At 41.9% G+C, this 21,884-nt stretch overlaps 3 protein-coding genes across 3 annotated transcripts in view; 2 read left to right on the forward strand and 1 right to left on the reverse strand.

Moving 5' to 3' along the window:
• opcml (opioid binding protein/cell adhesion molecule-like) overlaps positions 1-21,884 on the forward strand; it is a 277,043-nt gene that overhangs the window by 54,494 nt on the left and 200,665 nt on the right. The window lies entirely within an intron of this gene.
• LOC146660216 (uncharacterized) lies at positions 3,518-4,126 on the forward strand. The gene has a single exon (XM_085421592.1). It carries the CDS (start codon positions 3,518-3,520, stop codon positions 4,124-4,126), a length of 609 nt encoding a protein of 202 aa, XP_085277718.1.
• Positions 18,978-20,831, reverse strand: LOC146660217 (uncharacterized). Its single transcript, XM_085419531.1, has 2 exons — positions 20,335-20,831; positions 18,978-19,897 (listed from the first exon to the last, which is right to left on the reverse strand). The coding sequence occupies exons 1-2, from the start codon at positions 20,458-20,460 to the stop codon at positions 19,664-19,666; spliced, it is 360 nt and encodes a 119-aa protein (XP_085275657.1). The 5' UTR covers positions 20,461-20,831; the 3' UTR covers positions 18,978-19,663.

The following is a 21,884-nucleotide window of genomic DNA, read 5'->3' on the forward strand; positions in this document are numbered from 1 at the left end:
CAGCCAGCGTACGGCCGCGTCATGCAGCTTCCGGGCCCAAGCAAACGGCCGATCCGCCGCGGCCAGCCGACAGGCCCGGAACCGCCGGCGGAGCCCCAACCTGTCCACCACCGCCCGCCTCACGTCCTGGGAGCTGCCCCTCGAGGCTGGCGGCAGACTCAGGGCCGCCGTCCGAGCCTCCCCCGACAGCAGAGGAAGCAAACGCGGAGCCCACTCCACCTGCGGCCACTGGCAGGCCTCCGCCGTGGTACGAAAAGTCTCCAGAAAAACCTGGGGGTCGTCCCCGTCCCCCATCCGGGGCACCGCCACCGACAGCGGCGGGGGCTTCGGCGGGGCAGCGGCGCCAACCAGCCGCTCCAGAACCAGAGTCTGCCAGTCCGTCTGCTCCTGCAGCGCAGCCAGGTGAGCTCGCTGGGCCGCTGCATGGCCATGGCTCATCTTCGCCATCTCCGCCAGCATCTGCGCCAGAAACTGCAAAGGCTGGGCGGGCGGCGCAGCCTGCGGGTCGGACATCCCCACACCGGCAGGCTCCTGGGTTTCGGCACCACTGTGTGACGTACGCTATGCACAGATACACCCACACACAGGTTGTTATCATCAGATTCCACATTTATTGCGAGTGTCCACGGAATTATAACAGAACACCGTCTGACAGCGGTCGGTTCCCGCAGAGTCTTCCTCCTCCGCTCCTCTCCACCTCACTATATAAAGGGAAGGAAAACCACCATCAGTCCAAAATCGCCATCAGCTGTTCTCACCAGCACCGCCCCGTTGAGCTCACTGCATCACTCCTCCCCTGCAGCCGCGCCCCGGACCACACCTCCGCCACACACTGGGACCACCGTCACCTTCACCCTCCACATCTTCTCAAGCTCTTCTCTGAGCCCTTGGTATTTCTCGAGCTTCTCGTGTTCCTTCTTCCTGATGTTGCTGTCATTCGGAACCGCTACATCGATCACTACGGCCGTCTTCTCATGTTTGTCTACCACCACTATGTCCGGTGTTTAGCCGTCGGTATCTGGAAGTCCGTCTGTATCTGGAAGTCCCACAGGATCTTAGCTCGGTCATTCTCCATCACCCTTGGGGGCATCTCCCATTTTGACCCCGGGACTTCCAGGTTATACTCGGCACAGATGTTCCTGTACACTTTGCCGGCCACTTGGTTATGGCGTTCCATGTATGCCCTGCCTGCTAGCATCTTTTTTTGTGTGTGTGCATCCCGTTTGGATCTTTAGCCATCAGAATTGTTGTCTTAAGGCCAAAAAAGATGCAAAGCGGATTTATTTTACCAAGTGGATCATCATGGCCTTGCCATATTGGTCCATTTGATTGACCTTTATTGTAATTACGAATTTATTTTATTTTCAGTTGCTACAAACGGGACAGACATGACTGGGGGATAGGACAGGGAGAAAGAATGAAAGAAAGAGAGGGAGAGAAAGAAAACCTGCTAGCATCTTACACCCTGCTGTTATGTGCTGGATTGTCTCTGGAGCATCTTTACACAGCCTGCACCTGGGGTCTTGCCTGGTGTGATAGACCCCAGCCTCAATGGATCTTGTGCTCAGTGCTTGTTCCTGTGCTGGCATGATTAGTGCTTCCGTGCTGTCTTTCAGTCCAGCTTTGTCCAGCCACTGGTAGGATTTCTGGATATCAGCCACCTCCTCTATCTGCCGGTGGTACATACCGTGCAGGGGCCTGTCCTTCCATGATGGTTCCTCACCTTCCTCCACTTTCTTGGGTTTCTGCTGCCTGAGGTATTCACTGTCAGTTGGGGCCATCTTCGTGATGTATTCGTGGATGTTCCTTGTCTCATCCTGGACTGTAGTGCTGACACTCACCAGTCTCCAGCCCCCTCCTTTCCGCTTAGCGTACAGCCTCCGGGTGCTGGACTTGGGGTGAAACCCTCCATGCATGGTAAGAAGCTTTCTTGTCGTGATGTCAGTGGCTTCTATCTCCTCCTTTGGCCAGCCTATTACCCCAGCGGGGTATCTGATCACTGGCAGGGCATAGGTGTTGATAGCCTGGATCTTGTTCTTACCGTTCAGCTGACTCCTTAGGACTTGCCTGACCCTCTGCAGGTACTTGGTGGTTGCAGCTTTCCTAGCAGCCTCTTCATGGTTCCCATTCACCTGTGGGATCCCCAGGTACTTGTAACTGTCCTCTATGTCTGCAATGTTGCCTTCTGGTAGTTCGATCCCCTCCGTTCTGACTACCTTCCCTCTCTTTGTTACCATCCGACTACACTTCTCCAGCCCGAACGACATTCCGATGTCATTGCTGTATATCCTGGTGGTGTGGATCAGTGAATCGATGTCTCGTTCACTCTTGGCATACAGCTTGATGTCATCCATGTACAGGAGGTGGCTGACAACTGCTCCATTCCGTAGTCGGTATCCGTAGCCAGTCTTGGCAATTATCTCACTGAGGGGGTTAAGGCCTATGCAGAACAGCAGTGGGGACAGAGCATCTCCTGCCAGTCTGCCAGTAGCTGGTGTTTTGTGCCTCTGGTATTCTTGCCCATCCCTTTCTGTGCCAGGCTCATGTATTGACCCATGTGCCTGTTCATCTTAGCTGCTATGATGCCTGACAGGAGCTTCCACGTGGTGCTGAGGTTATTGGTCGGTAGTTGGAGGGGACCGGCCCGTTCTGGGGGTCCTTGAGGATCAGGACTGTCCGGCCTTCGGCTAGCCATTCCGGGTGTCTCTCGTCAACTAGCAGCTGGTTCATTTGTGCTGCCAGGCGCTCGTGGAGTGCAGTCAGATTCTTCAGCCAGTAGGCATGAACCATGTCAGGGCCTGGTGCTGTCCAACTCTTCATACTGGAGACCCTTTCTTGAATATCTGCCACTGTGATGGTTACTGGACCCTGTTCAGGGAGGTTGCTGTGGTCTGCCCTCCGATCCACTAGCCACTGAGCATTGCCATTATGGGTTGTGTCCTTCTCCCATATGCTCTTCTAGTATTGTTCTGCCTCCAGCCTTGGTGGTGCTGTTCTCACATTGTTCCTCTGCCACTGAGAGTACACTTTGGCTGGTTCTGTTGAGAACAGCTGGTTTATTCTCTTGCCTTCTATCTCTCTGGTGTACCTCCTCAAGTGGCTGGCCAAGGCTGTGAGTCGTTGCTTGGCAGTTTCCAAGGCCTCAGGTATGGACAGCTTCCTGTACTTCCGATAGTTGGCTAACCTCCCTCCGTGCTACCTTGATCTTAGACTCTAGCCTCCTTCTCCATGGAGGGTACTGTCCCTTGTGGCTGTTCAACTGGCAGCCAAGCATCTCACTGATCACTGCTTCCGTATTGTAGTTCAGCTTGTTAGTGTCGGTAATCGTGGCTGTAGGTATCGTCCGTAGTGGCCAAGGCTGTGAGCTGTGGCTCTCAGCGAAGGCGGTTGCACTTTTCTCCTCTCCTCCTCACCCTTATCTTTCCTGCTTAGCCTCTATGTCCTTGTCTTGTCTCGTGTGCATTACTCTCCCTGGAATAGACTCACACGGTCGTTCTCTAAAGCCTAAAAGAGAATTATGGATTTGATCAACTGGTCTCTGAATGCTATTGACACCCTTTTCTCAACGAGAAGTCTGGGCTCGGGAGAGCCTGAGTGCCCTGGAGGGACTTTCCCTGCCGGATACACGATGGACGGGTGGCAGAACTGGAGGGTCATGTGCCTGGCGGGACTGTCGATCGAGGACGCTGAAGATATCTATCTATTCGGAACCGTGATAACAGGGTTTTTGCTGATCGGAGTTGGCTTAGCCCTGGTTTATCGGAGAAATAAGAAAGCAGAACCGGCTGTTCAAACCCCCACAAGGCTGCCCGCTGGAATCGAAGCGATGGGACGAGGCGCGACCTCTCACAACGAACGTAATATGGTCAACACCTTGGAGACGCTTGCATCGGCTGTGAAGGCTCAAAGTAACAACATTGAGCGTATGGGGGGATACATCAGAGAGAGGCCTGCTCAAAATGGGACCCTTGAGCGACAGTTGGAAGACATCGCGGAACGGATCACTGCAGCTGTGAGGTCTCAGAATCAAAAGAATGACAACACCATGGAACAGAAGTTTGATACCATCATGGGGAGGCTCGCGGCTCTCCAACGGGAGATCGAGAGGCCAGTGTCGGAGTGTTAGGGCAGCCTGAAAATTCTTCTTGGCTGCTCGCATGGAAATTTACAAAATCAACATCGAGATTGCGGACCCCCCATAACGCGTCAGCTGCAGGCCCAAGGCTGGAGCCGAACAATCACTCCCTGATAATGACTATGTTACGGCTATTCTTCCCGTCCCATGCAAGGACACCTGGATTGGCTGGAGGACTGTTTACTTAGCCTGATAGGCCGAAGGACACTGTCTCAGCTAAACTATGGACACGCACACACATACACTTACACTGATAAGCACTCACTCATCCCCCCTCCCTTTCCAACGCCTTCGATGCTTCTTGCCCCCTGGGAACACGAGGCGGGTCCCGGCCCGTGCTGTCGAATAGATGACGGCGCCGTCGTAGGATGGCTGCTGTGTTGCCTGGGGTTACTCCTCATCCCCTACCCATCCCTGTGGCTTGTCATGTCTTCCATACTGTTGTGCTGTGGACATTTATGTGCTTTGTGCAGAGGAGTTTTTTTTTGTTTCCTGTTCTCGTGCTGTCCTACCATGGAAGCACAGCATGAGTGGAGGTCTCTTTTTTTCCTCTTGTACCTTCCCGTTGTTGTGTACATTTCAGTGTTTTTCTGTAATGCTACCGATCTCCGACTTGTAACCCCGTGTGATGTCTGTGTTATGTGTGTAAGGTCAGGGGGGGGGGGTTCCATCTCGCTACAGGGCAACCTGCTAGTGACAAATAAAAGCTGTTTCATTCATAGTGCTGCATTAACATCATCTAGCAGACCTTCTGAGGGTACTTCACGTAATCTTGGCAACCGGCCATGGGGGGTCCAGGTTTCATGCTTGGCCATGATCCTATCTTTCAGGTCAGTTCCTCTCACACTCAACGATCCTTCTCCTATTGCACTTGGGGCTTGGTACCCAATCTCAGGTGGGGGTGATAATATCTCCCCCCTGACCTGGCGTCCTGGCTCCCCCTTGCCGTAGCATTTATGTTGTACCTCGTCAATCTCAAGCTGTGAGAGCAGTCCCTTCTTTCGAATGTTGGAACACTGAGCTACTAGTTGTTTCGCCGTCATTGTGGATGTTGGGTATCGAAGAATCCATAGGTCCCTCATCCTATTCATGTAACCCCTTCCGCCAGGGTTTCTTGCGTAGTAGCATTCCAACAACGCCCTGTTTTCGTCTCTTGCCCACCGATGCCTTCTTGTTCCAGTAGCCCACTTCTCGTCAGGGTGCCCTGGTTCCTCAACACCTGATGCGGACCTTGTTGATCGGGCGACGTCCAAGCTGGCATGCCTTCATATTTATCTGTCTCGCTCATGTCTGCGGTAGGTTTGCTTAGCATAGGGGGTCTAGCCTTAGGACCCGTACTGGATACAGATGCCCCAGGCGGGAATCGAACTTGCGATCCTCTGCTCCAAAGGCGTGTAGTCTAACCACTACGTGTGTGTGTGTGTGTGTGTGTGTATTGTTAAAGGGAAATGGTTGATAACTGATAATGAAATGACAGTATTACATATCAATCTTAGTATAGTTTAAAATCTTTGATCCGTTAGATCTAACAATGTCTCAAGTTGAAAAAAAATAATTGAGGTGTTTTCAGTGTCCTAATTGTGTGTAGTTTGTGACTTCAGAGTTGAGATATAAGTAAAGTATTAGGACACTTGCAGCATCTGTCGTTTCTTTATGAAAATAGTACCTGGTTAAAAATATAAAGAAGACGTTAGACATCAAATGGCACAAAAAAGTAAAAGTAAGACAAAAAAGCACAGACTCCCAATTAATTTCAAAATAATCAGTCATCTGCATTTAGTGTTAGAGAGTTTATTTTATTTTTTCCATTACCACCTGTGGAGTTGCACTTGCCACTCATTTAGGTTCAAGACTTCAAGGTGCAGCTAGCCTCACTTTGAATATTCTTAGTAACACTGCAGTTTTTCAGCAACCTGGGCCAGGGATGGAAAGAGACATAGCTCCATGCTGGATCAGGTTTACAATTCAAGATGCAACATGATGAAGAGACTGACTTACATATCATGGTCATGGCTATCCTGCAGTCGATGAATCCGCCTGCAGAATAGATCGTGGCCACAGTCTCTTTCTCCCAGTTATTGTGAAATGAAAAGTATGGCACAACCAAGAGCCCTGGGGGTGGGATTTGCTTCAAGTTATCAGATGTCAGTAGTAATTCAGATTGATGAAAGATAAGAAAAACTGATTGCATGGGATGACGGACAGCTGTATCACTGATAAATCTGGCTATCTCTGACCCAGCCGAATTGACATCTGTGAGCACAGAGCAGTTTTATATATCAGCCTCTGGTAGTTATTCTGTCTCCGTCACACATGTTAGTGTGATGTCAACTGAGTTAAAGATCCCAGTATTTCTTTGTGCAAGCTAAGACATGTGTGAAGCGATGTGACATATTCTAAACCACATAACAAAACTCCTTTGCTCCTTTGTATGTATTTGAAACCAAAACAACTCTGAAAGCAAATTTTGGGAGACTACATGACATTTAGATAAAAGCCAAACTGTATAAAACCATTTCCAAACAATCTCAGCCTCTGGGTCTAACTTGGAATTTAGAATTAATTTACAATTTATTCCCATTTTCTTGTGGCAGCTCAATTTTTTGACAACTTTTTGACCTCGGTGTGTTTGTGTTTTTTTCTGTCACACACACACACACACACACAACAACACACACACACACACACACACACACACACACACACACACACACACACACACATATATATATATATATATATTAGGGGTGCAACGATACACAAAATTCACGGTTCGGTTCGGTTCGATACTTTGGTGTCACGGTTCGATATTTTTTCGATACAAAAAAAATGTTCATGCCTTTTTAATTTGTCATTTATTAAAATTATAAATATATATCCATCCATCCATTCGCTTCCGCTTATCCTTTTCAGGGTCGCAGGGGGCGCTGGAGCCTATCCCAGCTGTCATAGGGCGAAAGGCGGGGTACACCCTGGACAGGTCGCCAGTCTGTCGCAGGGCTAACACATAGGGACAGACAACCAACTCAAAAGTACAGTTTTTAAATTTAACCCTAACCCTTGTGCGTGTTTTTTATTTTGACAGCGAATGCGCACCTGCGGACCACTTATGTGCAGCCCTGGTTATTTAGCTCGTCATATTGCAGCCACAGAAATTCTTTTGTCCATGAAACCATAAAGCTGCACTTTCTTTTTGCCTTATAGTCTGATTTGTCATAACTTCTCCGTTTTGTGGTAAGCTTTTCTTTGGCGGTCACTTCTTCACCCTGACCTGTCTTATTTGGCTGAGCAGAACTAAAATATATATCGTGTTGCTTTTACACACACACTCACATAAGCTCAGCGATTCTCTGCGCGATCAACCTCTCACATGTTTAAGCTGCGGGAGATTTCACTTGTCATGTTTGCATAGTAAGCTAACGATTAATAAGACGATGTCAGAGGAATTGGTGCACAAATTATCATCACTCACAGATCAGTGCTGTCGCTCTCTATACACAGTTCGCACGATTGCAAAGTGAAAGCAAAAAAACAAGCGCAAATTCAAACGCGATTACAATATGTCACATATTGACAGTGGCTCACCAATGCCAATGACATAATTACCCAGCTACATTTCTGAAAGAATGCAAAAGCATTGACATATATTTTTCCTTCCTACAATAGCCGGACGGGCAGGGAAGAGATAGATTTTGGTAGCCCGACTGAAAAAAATCGCTAGCCCCTGGACGTCGGGCTAGCGATATTGCAAGCCCTGTATCTGATTGAGGAATCACTCATCTTTGGAAAAGAGAGTTTATTACAGAGAAATGTCTCTTTCCAAAATAAAAGCTATACTATCCGCTTCTTCTGGGCTATATTCTCAGCAGCATAAGGAGAATCATGTGCTAACAGCTGTCTAAATGACTCGGCTAAAGTTAGTAGCATGCTTGTTGTTTTTGTCTTTGCACTAGGATGATGTCGGCGTAAATGTGCAGTCATATTCGTTGTGTTCCCACTAGTGCTTTCAGGTTGATCTCGTTGAAATGACCTTAACGCCACAACACGGCAAATCTCCGTTAACGAGCTACCGCCGATCGCCCCGTGCATGGGGCTAGACGGCCAACACGTTAACGAGCTAACTGCGCTAACACACTAGTTCCCACCAATGTAATTGAGCATTGCATGGCACATCCAACATACTGTTTTACTTTAGTCCATGACTCGCTTACCTTCAGGGTCATACGTCACATGAAAACCAAAATAATTCCAAACGCCAGATCTGAATGTTGCAAGGAGAGCTTAACTTCTGTCTTGCTAGCTTGCCCTGCGCTCTTCCTTCTGACTATGCTGTCTGTGTTGAGCGCTCAGTGGATCTGCGCTCGACAGTGCAGCCTAGGCGGAGTAGTCGAACGCAGATTCACTGAGCGCTCAACACAGACAGCATCGTCAGAAGGAAAGTTGATAAAATAAATTACAAATGTTGTATTGTTCGATACATATGCGTACCGAACCGAAAGCACTGTATCGAACGGTTCAATATCGATACGAATATCGTTGCACCCCTAATATATATATATATATATATATATTTTTTTTTTTTTTTTTTTTCCCCTGAGTTCTAGTTCTTAGGTTTTGCTGCTGTGCCTCTGTGTTTTCATGTATGTTCTTTTCCTGTCTCAGCATGTATCATATGTTTCCTGTTTTACTTTGATAGTTCCTCATCTTGTGTTAGTATATTCTGTGTTGCTTCCTTCCATTCTCGTGTGTCTGTGGCTGTATCCCAATTCAGGGTCTGCAGCCTTAAAGTACGCAGTCTAAACGATCCTCAAGGGCCACGTACTTAAGACAGCTAAGGCTGAAAGTGCGAGGCTTGTGAAATGGGACGGTCTAGCCCCCGTTGCGCTGCCCAGGTTGCCTAGCAACCATGATACTAACAGCTAGAAACGTTTCATACAGCTTTGTTTAACAGAAATGAAGGAGAAAATCATTTGTTCATTTGTTTGTTTGTTTCTACATGAGCTTTGATCATTCTCTGTAAGATTAAGGTCAGCTATTGAACGGCGTATATTTTAAAATAAAGGCTTTAAAACCAAGTTAGTACAAATGTCACTAATGTCACATAACTTTGCCGACATGTGGCCAACAGTAATGTTTTAATGTTCTTCGTTATTAAACATTTGCAAATAAATAAGTGACATAATATTCAGTACTTACTTAAAGTTTACTCTTTGGGCGCCCCTCATCCGCCGTTCTTTTTCGGCAAAATTATCCACACCCACTGCCGCGCTATGCATTCTGGGATATGGTGGGCCACGAAGTCTACACCGCCACGTCCTTAAAATTCAGGGAAATGAAGGACGCATTTGAGGGCCACATTTCGAGCAGCCTTCAAATTGGGACAGCCTTCGTCGCGTCGCTGTGACGTAATCGGCCTTAAAATGCGGCCTTTAAGGCTGCAGACCCTGAATTGGGATACAGCCTATGTGTGATTAATCCCAGATGTGTTTCTCTCCTGGTCCCCATTCCCTCATTACTAGGGATGGGTACCGGTGTCCGGTGCCATGATGGCACCGGTTCTGACATAAACGGTAAAAACCAGACCGAAAAGCAGCACACATTTCGGTGCTTTTTTTTCCTGAGCTGTGATACACTTCTAGCCAATCATTTTACGTTTCCGAGGATAGTAGGCGGGCCCAGGTACGTACGTTCTTTTAGAGCAGAGCTACAGATTAAAAATGTCCAAGGCGAAGTGGTCAAAAGTCTGGCTGTACTTCACAGCAAAATATGCAAACTCAGCAGCCTGCAACAAGTGCTTTAAGCTGATACTGTGATACTGTCAAAGGAGGTAACACCTCAAATCCGATGAAACACCTGGCGACGCATAGCGTTTTTTTTAAAAGCCCAGAAATGCGCCGTATTTGATAGCTTGCTGCGAGACCTCACACCGAGCACATCTACTGCGGGTGGGTTGCCTGTTATGCAACATCCCCCAAAAACACGAAGAGTAGAGTACTGACCCCTAGCCCTGCCAGTGTAGCAGAAATGATGACGGATGATGATGGCAGCAGCAGCCGTTCTTCTCTGCGTGAGTAGCTTAATGTTGTTCGTGTGTAATTTACGTTGAGTAGGCTAACCACGTTATTACATTAATGCATGTAAGGTGAACTAGCAAACATCATCATAGTTACATGCGGCTGTCTTCTTGTTTGATGGCAGATAATCCCTGCACACTGGCCAAGAAGGCTAAAATGACCAAAGAAAAAGTGGAAAACAGTTAAACATGAGAGGTTTAGGACAAAGTTTGTGTTTTTTCCATTGTTTAAGCACTGCTTCCAGCCAAGAGTGATATCATATATGCCCCATAGCTGCAGAAAAGGCTAACATTGTTATCTTTTTACAAAAAACAGCTGAACATGAGAGGTTTTTGGACCAATTTTTTGTTCTCCATTCTTTAAGCACCGGTTTGAGCACCGGTTTGAGCACCGTTTGAGCACCGGCACCGTTTCAAAAGTACCGGTTTGGCACCGGTATCGGATAAAACCTAAACGATACCCATCCCTACTCGTTACCCTGTTGTATTTGGTGTCTGTTGGTGGCTGACCTAGAGAAGTGCATAATAACAACTTATAATCAGTTGGTTTTAAAAGTGAGTATAATAGTGATCTATGTATATATTCCTGGAAGGAAACTGTAAAAGCATCTAAAAGCACATCAGTTTTGATGTGCTTTTAGATGCTTCCAAAGTATTTGACACAGTCAACCATCAGAAGTTGTTGATCAAATTGTAAAGCAAAGGGGTCTCTTTATATCTAATTATAATGATATACTTTTTGTACTCACATCAAACTATGCAAGTTGAGTGTGGTAAGGATGTATCAAAAACTTTTTCTGTATCTAATGAGTCGATGTGGAATATTGTTCCCTGTTTTCTTCATTTTGTATCTTGATGATATTTCAGTCAAGTTAAATGATTAAGGACTGGTTGTATGGTGGGTAATCTTCTTGTTAATCATTTAATGCACCCTGATGATTTGGTCTTTTAGTCCACTACAGTCCAGGATAGTAGCAATTACTTGGAGTTTGTGCTAGTTATTGTGCTCAGTATGATATTTTGTTTAACCTCCTAAGACCTGAACTCTTTCATGGCAGCTCTGACAAAAACAAGATTGACATATGAGGACATTTGTTTTAAATTTCAATAGAACATTTGCAGTATAATGTCCTCATAAGTGATTATCAGGCCCCTGTAGAGTAAAATTTTGTATTTTGGTCTAGACATCCCAAAATGTGATGTCCACATATGTGGATGCCAGGTCCTAGGAGGTTAAAAGAGTTCTAAAAAGAGTGTTGTTGTGATTGCTACAGCTAAGGAGGATCAGAAGTGAGATTGGATGGAATCTTTGTCTTTAGCAGACAAAGTATTGGATCTGGTAAGCAAAGTGAAGCCTATTGTACCCCTTTGGATACAGCTCATTTGTGGTATTATTACAGTAAAGCCATGATGAAAAACCTGCAGGAGGCTTTTCAGGATACACTTAGAATTTTCCTCAGACTTACAAGACTTACAAGATTGTTTGTGATACTTCTTTTTTACGATATGAACTAGTCTAATCTGAAATATATATATATTTTTAAAAATAATCTCATCATCACATTGCTTAGCATTGCTTTGCTTATTTTCTACCTCTCTTTGAAGGATCCATACAGAGGGGGATTAGCGAGTCTCTGCTCTGCTATTGTTTTTTTCTTTTTCTTTTTTGTCTATGCGATCCTACTAGGGAGGCATTAGGATGTGGCATGGTACACCAATGAAAAGGTGTACCATGCCACATCCTACTGCTTTCTATGCGATATTCATATGCCATGCATTGATCTTTCTTCTATCTAATCCAAACTGTGATCTAATGCTTTAAAATGCAGGAAGTATTCCTATCCAGGGTAATAATCTTTAAACATTACATGAACAAAAAAAGAAATATACCAGTTAGATGTTAAAATGTCACAGTTTTAACTTTCAGTGGGTAGGCTAATACAATTGGGTTGTCAAAAAAATTAATACTTAATATAACTAGAAGCTAAAAATTATTATAAAAATAAATAGTCATTTGCAACAGTATTTATTTACACAGTGCCGTCTTGGCCTCATTCACTCGCACACACACACTTGACAGAGCTGCACTGCTGGCAGGCACACAGCTCCTCCCTACACAAACCCCCTCAGAAATAGTTGAAATAGTTAATGTTCATACCAGCGAACAACAGTTTAGGAAGAATTTACAACACTGAATATTTAATATTTAATAGTGATCGTAAATTTAAATTTGACTGGTACACAAATTGATATTAGCTCTTAAATTATTAGCAATCACCCGATAGCCACGGTAACTGTCTGTAGTTAGATAAAAGATGAATAATTATGGGTCATGAATGGAATGTTGAGCCGTCACAGAGCAGATTAGGAACATGTGGAGAACTGGGCAGGATGCTGCCTGTACAGTGTAGTAAAGCTGAACTGTAGCCGAACTGAGTAGAAAGTCCAGAATTATATCCAAAAGTTCAGATCATAGTAGCGAGTCTCAGGGTGAGGAGCAGAGCTGAGGAGGTGAAGAGCTGCAGATTGAGGAAGAGCAGTATGAATGCTGGATAAGAGAGAGGCTGCAGATGTGGACAAGATGAGAACTTCTCTACTCTAAAATGATTTGTTAAAATGTTTTTCTAACTGGGTTGTAGCCAGTTCACAGGTTACTTTTAAAATGCAGTCAGTTGTTTCATAGTGAGCACTCTTTTTTTTTTTTTTTTACTAATACCACATACTATCCAAAGATTATTTTTTAACTTTTTCACAAGGCTCTTCTTGTACAACAATTAAAGTATTTACATTTGTCAGATATTGTGCTGTTGTACTATGTCATTATTTGTAACGTTTAAGATCTTTAATGAAATGATCTCAAGAAACAAAAACCCTAAACTCTAAGTCTTAAATATATATTTTGTTGTTTTTGTTATTTATTCCTTAGAATTGGGAAAGTTTATTAAAAAAAATTAGCAACTTATTTTTTCAAATTACTTGTTCACCATTACTTCTCAAAATTTTACTTATGGTATCAAAAAAGGTGTAGGGTATTAAGGACTTTCCTGGGTGTTGGTATTTAGTTTGAAATTCAAGCATCATGACAATCCCATACTATAACCTATACCACAAATGTTTCAATACTGAAACATTGATTTAGTACAGAAATAACATTTAGTAATATTTTATATATATTAAACATGGCACAAAAAAGATTAAACCTTAAAATACACTGTAGGTGCAGAATATCATGTATTTATTAAAGGACAATATACGAGTTTTGTGTTTTGATTTATAGTAAAATACATATTCATACATTAAGGTTTTACAGAAAGACTGTGACATTTAACAACAACAAGCAAACAAAAACCTCATGAGAGCTTGCTGTATTGTTGTACTGATTGCTGCTTTGTTATCACAAAGAATACAAATATGCCAAATTTTGAAATGTCTGAAATGTGAAATATATCTTAGCTCAAAGCAGATTAAAGGAAAGAAAAGAGGGACTGAATAAATGAATACTGTACTTTAAACATCACACTCTTGGTGCAGCTTTCATTACTGATGTTGGCCCACTGTCTGATTGAGGTCTGTGTCTTGTTAAACCTTTGTGCAAATCTGTCTGTCGAAGGGAGTGAGGGAAGAGAAGTTACTACATAAAATTATAATCTTCAACTGGACTGATATTAAATGTGTCTTTCAGTACTACACAAATGTACAAATATGAATGATTTGAAATGGCTTAGTGTTAATCAAGGTTATTCTAGTCAACTAAAACTGAGCTAAAAACTAAAGTGTGAAAAATTTATTTAATAAATGAGAATAATAAGATAAAATAAAAAAACAGAACAATATTTTATATTTTAAAGAAAATCTTTCAATTTATATAGTTCAAATTTGAACTTGACTATGATTCAACTGTCTTCAGAGTATTGTACGGTAAAAGCTCTTATGTATTTCATAAATCCTAAAACTAACTGAAACTAAACTGAAAACCCAAATTTAGTATAAAATAAATGTGTATTATGTGTATGATGTGTATTAATCTTTAGACATGAAAACATTTTATATTGTCAGAGTTCCTGGGTCGGTGACCCAGTGTTTTCAGTTTTGTTCATGTTCAGTTTATTTTGCCACTTCCATGTTCTCACTTCCTGCTTTTCCTGTGTCAGCTCGTCTCGTGTCATTAGCCAGATTATTTTCAGCGGTGTACTCACCGGTCTCTCATTATCATCCTCATCAGTCTATGTATTTAAGCCCTCTCTTCCCTTCAGCCCTTGTTGTGTCATTGATGTTCGTGTGATGTTATGTTGTCGTTTCCGCCTGCGTTCAGTCAGCCAGCCATCCAGTTAGTCTTTTGTTCATTCAGTCAGCCGTCCAGCCAGCCATTTCCTACCTCGGTTCTGTTTGTTCACTCCATCGGCAATAAACGCCCACCTTCACCTACCTACCTGTGAGTCCAGCATTTGGGTCCTCCTTCTCTCATCCACGACACTACTCCTGACATATATCTGATATTTTATACTGAATTTTATCCCTGACACTTAGGGTTAGGGATAGTGTTAAAGGAACTAATCAGTAATTAGAAATTAGAAATATTCCTAATCCAGGTGACAGTGTTAATGCAGGTATCAAATTTATAATTATTTTCCAATGCATATTTGTTGTTTAAGATTTTAAATTGTCTGTCATACCTCCTGCCACTTCATTTGATTAACTTTTACCCAGGAGAATCTATAAAATCTAAAAGGATATCTTTAACTAAAGATGATACTGTACCTTTTTGGCACTCATTCTCACTGAAAGCTTCAGCTCAATGGAATGCCCTGCCTGATGCCATTAAGAACTCCAGCTCTTTGACCAGCTTTAAAAACAGACTGAAATATTTGGCGAAAGACTCAGACTAATATAAACTGATGTCTGTTTTTTCCTTGTGTCGCGCTTATGAGTGTATTGATATTGTTTGTTCGCTTTGCAATTTACTTTTTCTCAAACATTTTTGCTATTTTATGCACGCAACAGACTTCAGATGGAAATTAGCCTTACGCTAACTCTGGTTCAGTGCAGCAGGTAAGTGGTCAGGACTGGTAGTAGAACAAATTTCTCAGTTAACCCAGGGTTTTTCATATGTAAGGGGTGGCATTGACAATATCTGACCAATCACGCTAATATAACTGAGTGGCTGACTTTACAAATGAAGTATAACCTACTATCAGAAAAATATAAAGAGGGTGGAGGATGAAGGACCCAAAGTCACCCAAAGTGATTCGACTCTTTACACTCAGTGCACACGCAAGCGATAATTCTTGTAGCCTGACGCTTTCTGGCTTTTAAGCCAGGCTCCTGATTCCTGCTTACAGCTCAGCACATAGGTCCTGGTGTCTACTGAAATAGAAGAGGCAAAATCACACAATTACTGCCAGATGTGTCCTGACCAGCCTCCCCTGGCACTGCCCCCTGAACCTGCCATTCCACCCCTCCCCTGCAGCTGACACACAGACCATAAATGAGTAATAAAAAATAAAAGTAGCACAGCTGCTGCAGATAAATCAGTGGTGTGAGAGGAAGAGCACTGTACAGTAGATCAGTGGTAAAACTGTGCTTTGTTTTCATTATTAATAAAATGTTATCTCTTTGAAGGCATGAAGGAAAGCTGACAAAAATGCCAATTGTGTGAGTTAACTGACTTATCATAACGTCACCTTCAATACATGGGAGAATAAGATGGTTTATAATTTAGTATTTTGTTAAATTATCATTATTTATTTGTATTCTTATTGTTATTATTTGAAATTTTACCTGCGTTAGTCTCTGTTAGCCAATCTTAATGAAAGTTTATTTCAAGTGGATCTAACATTGTTAGACTCAGACTCATGCCCCATAGGTATTCATGCACCTCATGACCTCATGACTTAGGTTTCCAGAAACCTCACATTAGTTGGCATAATGCAAGCTTATAATGAGCTGCTGTTGTTGTCACCTGTCTGGAGATGGGAGAGTCACATGTCTAATCTGGGGAGTAAATTAGTTTTTGGGTTTTTTTGCATATTTTGATTTCAATGAAGGAGATGACGGTTGAAGTAAAGAAGATGGCATTCTGTCTACATCTGACCCTGAAAAAGGATAAGCAACAGAGAATGGATAGATGTATATTGACTTCTGATTTTTATCTATAGTTGCTGTGATTGCTATTATCTTTTGATTAAGTTTTAATGTTTTGATGAAACAGCTAAGAGAAAAAGAAAGGATAAAAAGCAACAAAAAAAAACCCAGTTCAGACACAGAGTGATATTTAAAACCAGTTCTAGATAGGTAAGTAAACAGCTTAACAGATACTTGTTTTACAGAACTTGACTTTGTCTAAAAATGATTATAAAATCAGAAAAGCAAATTTATATTCAACACACATGAAACAAGAGACTAGCAAAATAAAACAGAAAGTAATGAAACGGGGGGGGGGGCAATTAATGTAATAAATGGAGACTTATCATTAATCCACTTAAAGGTTTTTTCTTGTTAACTATTATTACAAATTAAGAAAGCACAATCTCAGGTCAAAATAAAGTCATGGAAAACAAAACAGGAGCTAAAGGTAGCTAATATTAAACTCTAAAGAACAAAGAACAACTAAGTAAAGAATACAACATTAAACAAAACATAAAACTCAAAACAAAGGATAGGATCCCGACAGTAACACAAGTATGTGCCTCATCATTGACTTACAATGACGAAACAATAGCAGAACGTGTAATAAAGATTCACGTCACATGTACACTTTTTGTTCCTGCATTTGTTTTTTCTTTCCATTGGAACATGCAGAAAGCTTATGAATGAGAGAGAGAAATGCAGTATCATTATCATTACAGGTTATGTTTTTTTGTGATTTCAGGACCTGTAAATATAATCCCTAAATAAATGGCCACATGACAGCTTAAAATAATTTTTCAACCAAATTTAGCACTGAGCAAAATCCTTGTACAAGAAAATAGGCCAAACAAAGGCAAGTCTTAGTTGTGAAAGTGAATCAAAGTCACATGTCCCACATTCTTCTCTTTCTGATCTCTGAGAATGAGAATACTGAGATTCCTCCCAGGATCAGAACTGTAGACCGCAGTGGTAAAAGTAACAATGACCTCAAAAATATGAAGGAGAAAATGTTTTTAAAAATGTTGGGTGTGCTGCAGTATAATGTAACACCTGAGAAAGGTACACAGCATGCTAAATCTGGGTGGCAGATATTGACTAGAAAAAAAAGGAGAAATGTTATTACATTTCATCTTCTTGTCTTTTAAATTATTGCATTTTTGTAGAATTCTTTATGTCACACTGTGAACTGAGCTCCTCTGATGTCCAGTTCTCCCAGCAGACTATAATCTTACTATATAATTATCTAAAAACAGCTGCGTGTAGATGCTGAAAAGGATAGTTTTCCCCCCCTTTTCATTATCCACAAACTAACAGAGTGCAAACCCTCAATGTGTTCTGAAATGTGTCACCAGCTGTCTCACCACATTCTAGCCCACCTGCGATTTCACTCAGTTGTTGTGACTGACAGGTATTTGTGAGCCGTTTAGACAAATCAAATATCTTGCAGAAGTCTCACCACTTCTAGATGTTCTGTGATGTGGCAAATAATCCTTTTTCACTAAGGAAGCGCCATAATCATCTGTCAACACCTGTATGTTTTCAGTCAAAGGTTCTTTCTGCTTCTCATCATTGACAGTGAAATGAAGATATGGTAGTTTATCTCAGTCCTACACCCTACCCACAAGTCAATCCTCTGCTTGTCGGCTGTCGTGCTGGGCTAGAAGTTTATGCAAAGTCTACTGTGGCAAGCAAAGTGTGATAAATAAACTGTCTTGTTAAGAGAGTGCTTGCTGCAAACAAAGATAAAGGCAAGGCAGGTTCACACTTGCTGTAATGACAAGCATATATATATATATAAAAAGCAAAATTGTAATTACAAATGTGTAGATTTTCTTTTAAAAACGGATTTACAGAATCATTCAATATGATATATACACAAAATTCTTCCAGAGATTTATGCTGACCTTAAAGCTCTTAAGGTCCTGTTGATCTTGTACAGTTCTAGGCATTCCAAGATCCATGTGTGGGGCACTGAGTCACAGGCTTTTTTGTAGTGAATCCAAGCAGTGCACAGGCTGGTGAGTCTGGTCTTATAATTTTGGGTGACTGTATCTACACTGAAAAAAATAATCAGTGGGATAAACATAAAAAATTATTCTAAGCGGTTGCACGAAATTAAGTTATGTTTGGTTAACTTTAGTTTTTTATGTTATACCTGCACACATTTTTCTGGTAACACGAACATGACTTTTTTATGTTGTTGTTATGTTTTTCATTCCGGTCAAATATTTATAGAAACCACTTGTTTATCAGACATGAACTTTTTGTGTTAATTGTATTGGACTACTCTGTGTTATATTGACAAGATTATTTTATGGTAAGCTTATTTTATAACAAATTTCTAATATATAATCTAATATATAATTGAGTGTTCAATAAATAAAACTAAATTAAGGCTGATCTTACTGTATGCACTGTAAAGTCAAAGGCGCTTGCAAAGAAAAGCGTCTGGACTTCTTTAAGTTGCTTGAAGAAGTCCAGACGCTTTTCTTTGCAAGCGCCTTTGACTACGATGACCTGGATGACTGAGAACCTTCACAGACATATGCACTGTACACTTTCTCTCAATCAAAGAAATAAGCAAAACATTTTTGAAAAATGACCTGTATTTTTGAAAATACTACACAGTTGTAACAATGGACTTTCAATTCAGGCTTCCAAAATATACATGAGTCATATTTGTACAATGCATCTCTTGAAAAACATTCCACAACATTCCTCAAAGTTATCTGCTGTAACCTGAATTCAACATTGTGGGGCCTTATGACATCGCGCTTATGTAAAAAATAGTTTTTTAAATGTAAGAGCCATAAGGTAATATGGCAACAGGGGTGTAATTATTAAAATGACACAAAGAAGAGACTTAAAATAACATTATAACCCACAGGCACACAACCAAGAGACCTAAACTGATTAGTATTGGCTTGCTTCTATCACTAAACATCACAACCACTAATACTACACGATGTCTGTTTGTAGTGGTGCACCTTGGGAAAAAAATTGCAAACTGGAGAAATTGGTGCAAGGCACCATTTCCATTGAGAAAAATGGACATTCAAAGTTAGAATTTTTTTTTTTAAAAGAGCCATGGCTTGAAAAGTGAAAACTGCAGTAATAAAGGCCCCAAGTTGAAAAGTGCCAGAAAAATAAGTTTCACTATGTACTGCAACTTTACCAGTGCTGGCTTAAAAGAAAGGATGGTACATATTCGAAGAGGTAAACATGTTGTTCCCACATCATAACTGGAAAACTGTTCAATCGTACAGTCTGGTCCTGAAAACCTGGGCCTTCTTTGAAAGGCTGTTCCATTTGAGCTCCATAACCAGTTTCTATAATACCTCGAAGGTATACTTTTCCAGTGGGTAGGTGAGGTTCAAAGTGTACATTAGTCCAAACAGCATTGCAGCTGCTAGGGTATAGTAATCTAAATCCTGCCAGACTCTCTGGCCTTCAAGGACTATCCCGATGTCCTCAGGACTGCCATTGGCATCTCTTGACTTTATGATGTAAATTCCCATGGTTGTTTCCTTATTAGATCGTTGGATAATGGCTTCATCTGTGGCCTAGAAAATGCAGAATTCCAAAATCTAATTAAACAGAACACTGGTCAAAGAACATTATACCAAATCTTATTTTAATCTGTGTCACTATTCCAAAAAATGTTAACACTAACACATTAGGTGAACAAAAATGGATTCATTACAGCATGTGATTTGAGTCCTCAGAATGCTTAAAAAGGTAATGCATTTCTGAAGTGAAATCTCCATGCAAAGAAGCAGAATACTGTCAGAGCATAGAGAGGTGTTCAACTATGAACTCCACACATAGTTCTAATGCAGGTAAAAGAAAAAAAAAAAAAAAAAAAAAAAAAACGCACCCATGGTAAATTGTGAAAATCCCAGGTGATTTTCAACATACTCCTGGCATAGAGTGACAAGCAGCATTTTGTTAAAATTATTATTTCCCCTAAAGTGTATACACAAATTATTTTTTTTCTTACCTGGGCCGTGGGCTCCAGAATGTTCTGCAGTCTTCTTCCTATTTGTCCTCCTCGCCTTTTGAAGACCTTTATTAGTTTGTCAGATAGCACATCTATCTGCGAGAGTAATCTGGACTGCAGTGGCATGGCGGTAATACGCTTAAACTCTGCATTTATCTAAAAAGAGAAGTTGTCAAAAAATGCTGTCAAATCTCAAATCTCACAAGGTTACATCCACACAAAGTTGTTATTTTTTGTCATATTACTATTTATTAGCTATGGGTCCCATGTTGCTGAGCAGTTCCATAGTTGCCCTTACTTCCATACCAGCCAAAGCCTGTTTGCAACCACAGCAGTTGCCTCCTTCTGGCCATTTTGCAGTTCTGCCAAATGACCCAGAAACTACATCTATTATTGTCATATACACATCAAGGTCTTTCATTAATACTTAGTTAAATTTGTTAATTTGACCTTTCCAGAAAATTTACCTTACAGAATGTGACATAACATATGCAAATCTTCACCCCCCCCAACACACACACACACACACACACACACACACACACACACACACACACACACACACACACACACACCATGGCAAACTAGCTTATTTAACTGTTTAACTAAAACATTTTAGGTACAACCAGTTAACTAAATGGACACAAGTTTGTTAGTCTGTATTCACTGAGAAAAAACAAGCGAATGTGATTGGGCACACACTGAAAAAAAGCTAATGCACATAATATTGTCCCGCAGCTTAAGCTAGCATTATCGTTAGTTAACTTAAGGAATTACTTGTTTTTTCCATTATGTTGCTCAACAGCAATTCATGAGAAAAACTTCCCCATATAATGGATGTTCTCTTCGTTTCCTCTCAAACATGTAGTTTTCAGTTTACCTCGACAAAGTAAAGCTCAGCGCCAAATGTAAACGAAGCGAAGACAAAAAATGGCGGACTGCCACAGTGAATTTTCCCTCGCAGAACACACCTTGGGGGTGGAGTTTCAACAGAAAACATAACTATTTTCTGTTATTTTGATAAACTGAACATCCTTCTAAAACAAGTGAAAGGCGTGAGACTTAATTATGTTTAGACCAAAAAGATAAATGATGTCACGGCTGCCGAGGCGAGCCGTGTGGAGTTAGAAGAAGGACCCAAGATGCAGGCAGTGGATAAGATGCCGGTGAGTTTATTTATACAGGGGTGAGAAGGCAAACAGGCAAGAGGGAAGACAAAACTAAAGACCTGAACTGGGAAAGCTAAATGACAAACCTGAGATGATACAAAAGGGGATGAGAGGCAGAGAGACGAGCTGGACACCGAGTAACACAGACTGACACGGAGGAACACAGACGAACCGGCAACAGGCAGAAGAACACACAGGGCTTAAATACAGACACCAGTAATCAGGGGATGAGAGACAGGATGGCAACACAGCTGGGAGGAATCTGAGCTGACGGGACAGGGGAAACGTAAACTGAGCACACTCACATATGACACAGACCTTCACAATAAAACAGGAAACTCAGACACATGGAACCAGACAAGACATTGAACTAAACAGACA

This window comes from Rhamphochromis longiceps, linkage group LG10 (assembly GCF_057381845.1).
Source record: "Rhamphochromis longiceps isolate RC_006_pf linkage group LG10, R_longiceps_female_GT1.1, whole genome shotgun sequence".
Taxonomy (NCBI): Eukaryota; Metazoa; Chordata; class Actinopteri; order Cichliformes; family Cichlidae; genus Rhamphochromis; species Rhamphochromis longiceps.